Raw genomic sequence first — 13,189 nt, 5'->3', positions numbered from 1 at the left:
AACAAGATGTATTATTTTTAAAATGGTTATCAGTTTGAAATATAAAAAGGATAAGGGAGGAATAATCAGTTAATTAATTTAAATCAAGTAGAAGAATCTCATATTTAATTCTTTAGAACTTTAAAATTATTATAAGCTGCTACAATGGCTTATTTTGTTAACAAAATAGTTGTTAGTACCAAACTAATTAGTGAATTTGGTATCTTCCAAAAAGTGGCTGAAAAGAAATCAGATATTTCATTAAATGGATATTTCATTAATTTTTTTATTTTCAACTAACTGTATTTGCTAAAAATATTCCTAGCAAGACATACATGAAGGTGGGTTTATGGTGGCAAGCATGGATTTTTAGTCTTTCTTTTTGTGTGTGTGTGTAATTCAACCACATTCCCACCTTCTGGGCTGAAAGTGTTTCCTTTCTTTTTTCCATATCTCTAGATGAAATTTTGTTTAAAAAAAGTATTAAGGGAAGCTTCTTGGCCACTGTTTTACAAAATACTTTCTAGACACTCCAATTATAGATTCACAAATTTGTTCTTGAATTTATTTCTTGATCTTTTGTTGTTAGAATAATCTGGAAAGTCTATATAAGAAGATTTGTAAGTTTATTAACGTCATAACAAAAAGTATAATTCTATTTTTTTCAAGTCAAGTAGATTGACAGAGTATTTAAAGGTTAAAGGGTGTAAGTGACAATTAAGGCCATAAATATCACTTTAACCTCCATGACATTTTTACAGGCCTCAGATTTCTCTTTTCTTCTTATTTTTTTCCCCCAAGGCAGTCACATTGGAGTATTTTCCATGTGACCTGTGAACATGAATCTATAGAAGGATTCAAATGTTATCAAAGGGATTCAACCATGGAGTTTTGAATGGGGTCCCATTTCCTCAAATAATAAAGGGGTACATTGCATCCGGCATTTGCAAACTGCAGCACCATTTTGGTTGGCTTTCTTATTAATCGGTTTCTTACATATTAGAGAGTGAGGAAGCACTGGTCACTGGCAGTAAGAATACGTTCAGGTGGTAGGAAAGAGAGGTGAAACAAAGGGTAAAAGCTATTGCAGCTGAACCTAACAAATCAAACTGTTTCTAGGACTCCAGTCTGTGTTTCACACCATTTCCTCAATTGTACCTTTTCATACTCCTTATTTAACTTGGTCTCCCTCACTTCTTTATTCTCTCTCTTCCACTGAGACCCAATTATATATAGACTCAACCAGTTATAAGAGAAAGTATAAATAAGCAACAAAAGTAACATTTAATGAAATAGATGGTTTTATGTATCAGATTTTTTTGATGAACAGGTTCTATGTGATTAAAAAAAATTTTAAGTACTAAAAGCACAAGAATACACAGGGACACAAAAATAACAACAATAAACATAATCCCAGCTGGACTCAGTGGTTCCTGCCTTTTCTCAGTGATTCCAGTACTTTGGGAGGCCAAGGGAGGTAGATCACTTGAGCTCAGGAGTTTAAGACCAGCCTGGGCAACACAGCAAGACTTTGCCTCTGTTTTTTTTTTTTTTCTTTAATTAGCTAGGCATGGTGCCTACCATCTGTAGTCCCTGCTACTTGGGAGGCTGAAGTGGGTGGATCACTTAAGCCCATGAAGTCAAGGCTACAGTGAGCTGTGATGGGGCTACTGTACTTCAGCCTGGGCAACAGAGTGAAACCCTGTCTCAAAAGAGAAAAAAAAAAATACTTCCCCCAAAACATCATAAAGGATTGCCCCTGCATCAGTAAACTCAGTAGTACAGTGTGCTCAATTACTATGTCTCTTAATTTCTTATTAAACAAAATATGAATAAAAGTAAAGCAAATAAAGACTGTATGGCTTAGAAGGGGGAAACGTGTTCAGCTCTTCCCCGTTAGTTATTCTGGGCAGTTCAGCTGTGTGTGCTTTGAGAATTTCTGGAATTCTGTATCCTGAGTTGTCAATACTGGTTGTCCTTCTCAAGAAGGATTACTGTTAGACTTGCTAGTAGCTTGTAAATGTGGAGATGGACGTTCATCTATCCTCTATAATGAAGTAATCAGGAAGCAAATCATAGGTATGACTAGGAAGGCTGGCCTCTCCTGGAAGCTCCTGAAAGTAATCAGGTTGGGTGTTTTTGATACAAATACTAGTGTAATGAGTAATTCCAAAATTTTGCTAAGATCTATAAGAGAAAGCTGTAAAGAAGAGTATTAGACATGCTTTCAGAGCCTTAGTTCTCAAGCGTGGCTGCACATAAGAACTGCTTGGGAAAAATCTCAAAACAACTGTTGCCTGAGTCCCTCCCTAGAGATTCTGGCTTTATTGGTATGTGGTGCAGTCTGGGAATCAGAATTTTAAAAGCACCTTGGGTAATTGCAATGTGCAGTCCAGATAGAGAACCGTTCATCTTCTTTTTTTTTTTTTTTTTTTGAGACGGAGTCTCTCTCGCTCTGTCGCCAGGCTGGAGTGCAGTGGTGCCATCTTGGCTCACCGCAACCTCCGCCTCCCAGGTTCAAGCAATTCCCCTGACTCAGCCTCCTGAGTGTAGCTGAGACTACAGGTGCACACCACCATGCCCAGCTAACTTTTGTATTTTTAGTAGAGATGGCATATTAGCCAGGATGCGATAGAGAACCACTGATCTATGGGAAAAGGCAGCCAGCTGGGAAGAGGGTGCTAAGCCCTTGTGACCAGTGTAGTGCAACAACCAGTAGCATCTGACTCCCTTGGGGCTTGCTAGAAATGTAGCAGCTCAGATCTCACATCAGACTTAGGAATAAAAATATGCATTTGAACAAGACCCTGAGTGTTCCTACGTACACGAAATTTTAAGAAGCATTAAAGGCACCCAAGCCCACAGGAGTACCTGGACATTTAGATGAAGGTTGTGATTAAAGGTATCTTCCTAGCCCGAATTCTCTCCATTTAATGAAGCAGAGTTCAATCTTAACTTCATTTTACTAGTATGCCTCCCTAATGGAAGGAGATAGTTCTTTATTGCTATGTATTAAGTTGGATTTCAAATGAAAATTGGACTTCTTCAACAATCTAATATAATTTCTTTGAGTAGGAAGAAAGCTTTTCCCATTCTAGTTCCCATAAATAACGGTTCTCAACTCCTGCTGCATGTTTAGATCCACTCAGGGAGCTTTTAAAATATACTTGTCCCACATCAGGTTGATTGAATTGGAATTTCTGAGGGTGGAGCGCCAATATTGGTACTTTGTTAAATTCTTCAGTAGATTTTAGTGTGGAGCTAGTTTTGAGAACAATTATGGATGAACTCTGTTTATTGACTCCAATATATCACTGCTTCATTTAATCCAAATATAATGCAGTTAGTCATTTGGGCTTCCTCAAAGACTATTATAAATTATTTCAACTAATAATGTACCAACCTGTATTATAAGATCAGTTAAATATTTCGTGTATTGTAAGTTGGTATTCATTTTAGTTTATCCCTATTTTGTAGGAAAGAGTTGATAATTTATATTAATAAAGAAAGTAATGTCAAGCATACAAAATAGTAATACCCCAATAATATGAATATTTTACTTTATGAAATAAAACATTTCATTTCATAGTGTTTTTTCCTTGCCATATTTTTAGACAAGTATGAAATTAGCCTGTAATCTCTAAGTGCTTGACAGCTGAATGGTGCAGAGAGGTATATTCAAGGTGTTCCTTGGCAGAAAGAAGCTGGCTGCTATTAAACATCCACAAAATATATGTAATTCAATACAATTTTCTGATTGAGAAGCAAAAATTGTATTTCAGGTGAAATAATATATGTAGATTGCATATCAGTCTTTCAACATGAGTGGAAAATGACAAGGAAATCAGATAACTGAGTAGTTGACTATACAACTTAGTTGAAGAAAAACAGGCATGTGTCTTACATAAAATGAGCAGGTTTAACTAAATGACTGCATATAACTTAGTTGAAGAGAAACAGGCATGTGTCCTAAAGAAAGGGGCAGGTTTAACTAAATCACTGCCAAATAATTTTTTTTTAATTCTACAAAGTGTCAGGCTGGGCGCAGTGGCTCAAGCCAGCACTTTGTAATCCCAGCACTTTGGGAGGCCGAGGCAGGTGGATCACCTGAGGTCAGGAGTTCCAGACTAGCCTGACCAATATGGTGAAACCCTGTCTCTACTAAAAATACAAAAATTAGCCAGGTGTGGTGGCGGGCACCTATAGTCCCAGCTACTCAGGAGGCTGAGGCAGAAGAATCGCTTGAACTTGGGAGGTGGAGGTTGCAGTGAGCCGAGATCACGCCACTGTACTCCAGCCTGGGTGACAGAGCGAGACTCCATCTCAAAAAATAAAATAAAATAAAATTCTATAAAGTATAAAAAAACTGAATAATATGCACTTACAACCTTCTCTCAAATAGTCTTTCTTTTCATGCTTAAAATAAAAGCTTAAAGCATAAAATTCCACTGCAAATTGAACGAGTTATCCCCAAGTAAGTTACCTATTTAGTTCCTTAGGTTTTCTACATATCAAAAAACATTTATGTGGGAGTTGTAACGATTATTTGTGTAAGACATTATTAATATATTTTTCATAATGGGATTTTTAAGTATGAAGATAAATATAAATATTATCAAAATCACACAGTTTTTGAGATTCCTATGTTCTGCCAATGGGAAGGGCTCCATCCAGATTACCAGAATACTTTTTAAAATCTGACCTTCTATAATCAGAATAGGTCTTTGAATACTACTGACTTAAATGCTTAATTTATCTCACTAGGTAATATCAACATAAAATTCAAAAGACCTCAGGCTATAGAAGATCTTTAAAAAAAAAAAAAACTGTCCTCTTTTCCATTAGGCTTAGAGTCTTTCATAAGTTGAATAAGAATCTTTAATCGCCTATGAAAAAAGTCTGTAATAGTAAATTTATCTGAATATAAGAGAATCATATATTTATTATTAAGTGCTTAATATATGATGTACCATTTGATTGAGAACAATCTCATTATGTGCACACTATCAACTTTTCTCATAAATCTAACACTAAAATATTGCAATTTTATCATCTGCAAATTTTAGAAGCAAATCATAGAGGAAAATAACAATGGTTTTGGACAGTGTTGGGAGAATGTAACTATCAGTTCCATAGGTAGCTGTTTTTACTCACTGGGTGATTAGAGTTTGTTTTGTCCTTTTACAGCTTTTGAAGCAAGTAGGACTGTATCTGATTCCATTTACGTTAAACCTGATGTTAAGAGTGTATAATCAAATATTTAGGAGACACAATTATGAGCCATATGGAGGATAGAGGAAATTGCTCCGGGTAGGTACTGATTCCAGACTTTTATTGTAACTACCTGTATGACCTTGGGTCAGGTATTTCACTGATGTGGGCAGATGCCCAATCTTTAAAATGTGGAGGTTTGGCTACATGTACTAGAAGTCACCTTCAATTCTTAACTCTGTGATTTAAATTCTGGTTTAGTCATGATGTATTATGAATAATAAACAGAATAATGGATTTCAATTTTGATTTTGATTTCAAGAATACTTACAGGTAAGGCTGGTGGTCCTGGGGGTCCAGTATCTCCCTAAAATAGATTAAAGAAAAGTTACAATTACCACTAGTCCCTTTTTGCACATTATTTATACATTTCTAGGTGGATAGAAGTAATATATAGAGATAAATCTTGAAAAATAGAAAAATAGAATTTCATCCTGATAAAAGTCTCTGCATAAAGAAAATATATCATATCCCTTTTCGCTTGCATACTCCATGCTTTTTGCAACAGCAGGACTTGTTTTGAAAGCTAAAATAATCTAATTTTCTATTCTTTTGTCTACTAATCCAAAATTAGAAATAATATATTTTCAAGTATGTTTACTTGCCAATGGAGCAGCTGGGAAGTGTCACGGCGATAAATAATTTGTCTGACAAAGTTAGTATGAGGATCAGCAGAAATAATAAGTGGATCTCCCCATTTCATGCCTCCCAGCTGCAAGAAGTAGTCCCATGGCCTCTTCTAAAGCTCTGCTGAATTGGCATTGCATGTGCCACCAACTGTAAGAGGCTTTGCCTATATTTATGTATTTTTGAACACTAAAATTGCTTTGCTGATCTATGTGAATACAAATTTCCAGGTGGATATATCAACAAACTATTCAACATCTTTAAAAAATGGTTCATCTAAAAGTTCACTATTTTCCAATTTCTATGTCGCCTTCATGCTTTACTTTCCCAGGAACTTTATTTATTTCATAAGAACTCTCAAACATTAAAGACCAAACATCCTTTCCATGATTCTTATTTAGGTGCACATTATGGAGGCCATGTACTATATAGCATGGGGTACCAGGGTGCTGTAGTCAGTCTCACATTGAGTATCTTTAGGACTTTCTCTTTTCTCAATATAGCCAACTCAAAAGTTAAAACTTAGCATTGTGTATTCATTGTTTTTGGAACAATTGAATTAAGGTAGCCAACAGTTGCTAAGGAACACTGATGTGACTTAAATCAGTCACTGGGGACTCATTTGCAGGATCACCTTTAACACAGAGATAAATATTGAAGATAGACAAGGATTTCTAAATGTGCTAAAAATGGAGAACAAAATACATTGCAAAACACATATACATACAATTTTCATCAAATTGGGATCACCCAACTACTTTATTCAAAACAATCCTTGCTTTTTACTATTTCTTAATGTCCTTTTCAAGATCGTTGCCAACATGTCATTATGAAATAACTTATTTTTATGAGAAATAACTTTATTTTATGAGAAAAAGTGGCAGAAAATGGAATAGTTAGATTAAGACTGAGATACAAAATTAGCTTATTTCCAAAAGCCACTTGCCTCACCATTATGGCAGCAGCTCAGTGTTATTGGCAAAGATTTCCAATACAGGTCACACTTGCTAATTTGATGATTGAATACCTAATGCTATTAAGCAAGGGTGAGAAAAGGGAAATCTTATAAATACAAGTTAATGTCAACTAGCAATTGTGCATTAAGTCTTTTCAAACTAATCAAATGAACAAAAAGGCTATTCTTATTCAGATGCTATTAATGTAACAGACTTTGGTTAATTTTAAAATGCTTTTAGGAGATAAACAGTATCAATGAGAAGTCACTGTATAGGTTGGCAGAGTTTTCTTAAAGAAAGGTTGGGCTTGGCTGGGTAAACACAATACCTTTTCTCCTTTTGGGCCAGGTAGACCACGAGGACCCAAGTCACCTTTCAAACCCTGTAGAAAGAATATAACCAATACACAGTTCACAGAAAGCTTTAATTTCTAACAAGTCCTTGGTAACAAAATAAATCATAATTTACTGAACTTCCAAATCCCATTCTTCCTTTTGTGGTATAGAGAGAAACAGAGACAACTGGCACTAAAATGATAAGCAACATCTGTGCCGTGGTGGGCACAGATACATTAAATCAGCGCGAGTCCTCAATACTGCATATTTGTGCAACTTTGCTTCCTGCTAAAATTACATTAATTCACCATCTGGGAGAATATCATTTAGATCTATATGAGCTTTTAAGTATCCACTTTGGATTAAATTTGTGGATGTTGTAAATACCTCTGATTTAGCATTGATTTGGCCTTTGTTAAGCTTGCCAAAAAAATTCAAGAGTAAAATCAAAAACATTTTTATGTCTCTATCAAGAAATCTAATTGTGAGGGGAAAGGAATGAAAGATGTATTCTTTTGCTGTAATACAACTGGAGCTAAAATGTAATCTCTTGCCTGTTTTAAAGTATGTTCTAGTTCTCTAATTCCCATCTTTTATACCTGGATTTATAAAGATGTCAAATGAAACTATATATGACATAGACAGAATATCAGATAAATATTTTCACAAGTCCTCTGGACTGTTGGATGTTTTAATGGGCATTTAGTTGATCTGACTAAGCAATGACAGCTTTTGAGACTACCACAATAGATTGTACCGGAGATCAGCTTTACAGCTGCATGAATTCACAGTGCACATAGAAAGTTAGATAGACATATCCTGACTACATAGTAAATAGGAAAAAAATCTTCTTTTTTCCTTAGTTTAACACACTGGATGAAGGAAAAACAATAATAGAAAAAAGAAGTATTCTGAAGCCACACAATGCACAGTAAGTCTAAGTGTCTTACTGTTCCCAGCTGAAAGACCCAGCTATTACTGCCCTGACATTTCGTAGTGAATAAATAATGCCAAATGCCATCACCTGTACTCAACATAGATATCAGTGATGAAGTGAAAGAAACAAAAGAAAATTGGACACTTAAAATAATTCCTGTTGCAGACAGTGTGTGAAAATTGTGGTATTATACTTTAACAAAAACATTTTTAATGGATGAAAACAATATCTAATTGGCCAAAAAACCTTCCAGTTGCACAAATGCCTTCATGTATAAAACTCATAGTTATGATATTTTTCCATCATTACCTTGGAATATTTATAGAAAAAGGATGAGTGAAAAATTAAATGATGTTCGAGATGTGATGCAGTATTATTATTTACAATATCCATTTCTTCCTAAATCAAGCAACACATACTCTGTTTATACATGTTTCCAGAGTAGAACTTGGAAACAGAACATTGTAAACACTTGAGAGAAGAAATTTGCCATTTCTGTGAATAGATTTATTATTAACGCACTTGTTCTTTCATTTACTTATTCAATAAGCATTTATTATATACCTTGTGTGAAGCTGCTTCTGGCCTTTAGACCTGTACTGGTAGCCACAAGCCACATATAGTTTCGAACTCTTGAAATGTGACTACTCTGAACTGAGTTGTACTGTGAGTATAAAACACTATTAGATTTACAATATTTGGTAAAAGAAAAAAATGTAAAATATCTCACTCATAATTTTAAATTATTATATGCTTAAATGACAATAGTTGGATATATTGAATTAAATAAAATGTATTATTAAAAGTATTTTCTCCTGTCCCTTTTTACTTTTCTTAATTTGACTACTAGAAAAAAATAATATATTTGCATTCATCTTAAATTTGTAGCTCTCATTGTATTTCTATTGATTAGTACTACTTTAGAGATACAGAAAAGAACAAGAAATTAATGAAGATTCTCTCCATCACCAAACTTTAGTCAGGGTTCTCCGAGCCCTCTTCTCAACTAGACCTAGACTGTGGCTCCCATCCTGTCTTTGGTCTGTCCAACTCAATTATAGCAAGAATCTTGCTAAGTATGTTTAGAGAGAACCTCTCACACTTAAAATCTGTTCTCCATTCCTTACTTTTGAGGAGATCGAGTTCTTCATCCCCTACCTTGATGTCTAAGTTTGGCCTGTCTTCAGCAAGAATATTCTTAGATCAGTTTGGTAAGAATCACCCTACCCTTGATGTCTCCTCTTAGTAATTTTCTATCCAGTGACTTCCTTCCCTCTACTCATTGACTATAAATCCCGACTTGTCCTTGTTGTAGTTACAGTTGAACCTGATCTGTCTTCCTTATTGCAATTCTCCTATTGCAATAGTCTGGAATAAAATGTCTTCCTTATCACTTTTTAAAAACAAGTGTCAATAATTTTTTTATTCAACTAGGTAAAGGTCCCTATCCTCAAGGAACTCATGTAATAAGAGGAGAGCGGCTGACAATAAACGGGTCAATAGGCTGAATGTGATAAAAGTGAAAGAGGAGAGAGGCTACTTCAGGTGGGGTGTCAGAAATGGCCCTTGTGTGGTGGTGACATTTGCTGTTTCAGAAGGATCCTAGCAAAGATATGGAATCATTCTGTGTCCGTCGACAGATGAATGGATAAAGAAAAGGTGCTATATATACACAACAGAGTACTATTCAGCAATAAGAAAACAAAGTCCTGTCGTTTACAGCAACATGGATGGAACTGAAAGTCATTATATTAAGTGAAGTAAGCCAGGCACAAAAAGACAAATATTCCATGTTCTTACATGTGGGAGCAAAAAAATTTGAATACATGGAGGTAGAAAGTATAGAAATAGATAACAAAGACTGGAAAGGGTGAGTGAGGGGGAGAGGGAAAATGAAAAGAAATGGGTAAAAAGATACAAGCATACAGTAAGACAGAAGGAATAAATTCAATGTTTGATAGCAGAGTAGGATCAGTATACTTTAAAAAAAATGTATTGCACTCAGAAAATGGACAACCTAAACACCCTAACTTGTATTATATATGTGTAAAAAAATTCTTACGTACCTCATGAATTTGCACACATTAAAAAAAAGGATCCGGCCATGCAATGATCTGGGAATATGTGTAGGGGCAGAGGGAATAAGAAGCACAGAGGTCACCAAGACAAAAGGAGTGTCATGAGCACATAGGTAAGGAGTAGAGGATTAAGTCAAGGCTTGCCAGGGGTCATGGTACATAAATAATTGCAGGCCATGATGAGGAAAATGGGTTTTGTTCTACATGCAATGGGAAGCCACTTAAGTGTTTTAAGCAGGAAAATGACATGATGTGACTATGTTTACAAAAATTCCCACAAACCACTTTGGCAGCAACGTGAAACACAGATTATGGGCAGCAAGGGTGTGAGCAGAAAAGGGGCTATGACAGCTTTTCCAGGAAACAGAGCAGGATGGCCGGGACAGGGTTGTGCCAGTGGAGATGATGAGAAGTGGTCAGAGTTGGCACATGCTGGAAGCAAGACTGGCAGATATGCCAAAAGCGAGGAGAAGGAAAGTCTCCAGGCTGGTTTGCATTTGGCTTAAGTAACTGGCTAGGAAGTTACGCCATTCACTGAGCAGAGAAATTTATTAAAAAGAGGTTATCTCTTCTTGCTTGTGTAAAACTATGCAGAGAAAAGACAAACATGAAAAAACAAATTACTGATAAAAACCTTGAGTATCCATTTACTCAACAAATATTATTGAACATCTGCAAACATATAAGACTAAATTATATACTCCTTATAAATGTGTAAGTGTGAAACATAATTTTTAAGAATGGAAGGAAATATTGGGTACAACATTTAGAAAAATGGTTAACCCTGGAGTGTAGGACAGTATACGATGAACCACACAGGGAGATTCCAAGTGGAGGATGACGTCTTAGTTTTCACACTGAGTTCTGGGTACACTGCTGTTCTCATTATAACTATGATTTATAACCATCATATATGTTATATATATTATTTTGTAGGTATAGAATAATACATTTAAAAATTTAAAGATTAATTCCAACAAGTTAATCCCAGTTGTAATTTCTAGGGAAGCAATGTATTGGCGGTTGAATCAGGTAACTTTCCCTGGTTCAATCAACTATGGGCAGGGAGGAGGTGAAGGGATGATGTAGCCAGTTACAAGTTGATGTGAATATTGAGTATTGTCATTGAAGTATATAGCAGGTATGACAAAAGCATTTCACAGACGCCTAATTCTACTGGAGGTGTCTAAGACTTCACAGATATGGATTTCAGGAGAGTCAGAAGAGGAACTGCCTTTTATGTATAATCATGGGTAAGTTGGGTAAGCTTTCCTATAAAACAGGTGTAATAAGTAATAGTTTTCTTGAAGGGTTGTTCTAAGAACCATATGTTGTAGAGACATTTAGCACATGGTAGGCACTTAATAAATGTTGTTTTTACTTTTCAAGTTCAAGTTTAAGGGATAACTGATAGTTCTTTCTTGTTCAGCTTTATACCACTTTGATGGATATGTAACAACTGTGCTTTAACTCACATAGGATAAAATGCAATTGAGAAGTACTGCATTTGTCAAGCTTCTACTTTTATGACCATTAAAGTGGGCCCATGTAACTCACATCTTCCTGTGACAAAGTACAATGTTGTTAAGGCCATGGCGTTGTAATAGCATCTGAGAAACACATCAGTAATGCTTTTCTCAAATGCAGTTTTTCTCCTTGTGTCACAGTGGTGCTCCTATCACTGGTTATTGAGTGCTAGGGAGAAAGGACACAGCACCCACCATAGGCATAAAAAGCCGAAAGGAACAGACTCTGAATTCAATATTGAGTAAGATGGGTATCTGTTATGGAGGTTCTCAGTAAAATTCATGTACATAAAGATTCTCGAAAGCATAGCAGTTGATTCCACATGTAATGTGGAGGCAGAAACTGTTATCTAAAGGCAAGACAAGAGCTGAAGAGCAGTATTATAACTAGAATTATAAAAGCAGGTAGACTAAAAAATTAATTTTTGTTGGAGTACCTACTACTTACTACTCATGGGGTATCACATCTTTAAAAATCAGAAGATAATATAAAATATTATTTGTTAAAAATTGTTAACCCATCAATTAATTCTTTTTTTTTTTTTTTTTTATTATACTTTAAGTTCTAGGGTACATGTGCATAACGTTTATATCATGTATAACTCCCCAATGCAATCCCTCCCTCCTCCCCCCTCCCCCTGATAGGCCCCAGTGTGTGATGTTCCCCTTCCCGAGTCCAAGTGATCTCATTGTTCAGTTCCCACCTATGAGTGAGAACATGCGGTGTTTGGTTTTCTCTTCTTGTGATAGTTTGCTAAGAATGATGGTTTCCAGCTGCATCCATTCTTTTCACAAGCTTTCAATGACTTAATGTTATTCCCTAGCAATATCAACAACTGTTGCCAGCTGATATCTCTGGTTTTGTGATTTCAATATTTTTGTATTCTCTAGTACAGATTGCATTGGTATAAGGAGATTAACATGATTATTTTAGAAACATCAGATGCTGTAATTCTAATAAGGGATATTTAAAAGACCATAATATAAATTCAGAAAAAGAGACAACTCAACAATTAAGTCTACTTTTCTAAGATTGTATAACGCCACAGAAACAAATAAATAAAAAGATGTGCCTATTAGAGCTAAATGTGTTTTATTTAACCCGATTTCTAATAATAGCGAATGTTCATATAGTTCTTGCTTTATGTTGGACACTGTTCTAAATGCTTTCTGTATGACAGTCCCTTTAATCTTCACAAAAAATCCATGAGGTAATTTTGGGGCACAGAGAGTGATAACCCCAAAGTGTGGTGCTTTGGCATGCTGAGTGTTTTTAAATTAAAAGGAAATGAAAGGCCTTAGAAACTGCCTCAGATCCAAGAATTTTCTAACCTTCTCTTGTTTCTCCTCCAACTCCTCCTCAAGCACAGGGAGGAGCTCTCTCTGGAAGTTTCTTTATCAGACTAAGAAATCTTCTTCCAAAGAAAAGCAATTGTCTTAAAACCCCCTTCCTAGGAATCTAACAGAATAACCAGGAAAA

General features: G+C 35.5%; 1 protein-coding gene across 1 annotated transcript in view; it reads right to left on the bottom strand.

Moving 5' to 3' along the window:
• COL19A1 (collagen type XIX alpha 1 chain) overlaps nt 1-13,189 on the bottom strand; it is a 330,132-nt gene that overhangs the window by 164,887 nt on the left and 152,056 nt on the right. Inside the window, exons 13-14 of the mRNA XM_033217563.1 lie at nt 7,162-7,215; nt 5,522-5,557 (exon numbers count right to left, since the gene is read on the bottom strand). Coding sequence (XP_033073454.1) covers nt 5,522-5,557; nt 7,162-7,215 — 90 coding nt within the window. The remainder of the gene's footprint in view (nt 1-5,521; nt 5,558-7,161; nt 7,216-13,189) is intronic.

Source organism: Trachypithecus francoisi, unplaced genomic scaffold (genome assembly GCF_009764315.1).
Source record: "Trachypithecus francoisi isolate TF-2019V2 unplaced genomic scaffold, Tfra_2.0 Lachesis_group10, whole genome shotgun sequence".
NCBI lineage: Eukaryota > Metazoa > Chordata > Mammalia > Primates > Cercopithecidae > Trachypithecus > Trachypithecus francoisi.
The sequence above is the reverse complement of the archived record's forward strand: the minus strand, read 5'-3'. Positions and strand labels throughout refer to the sequence as shown.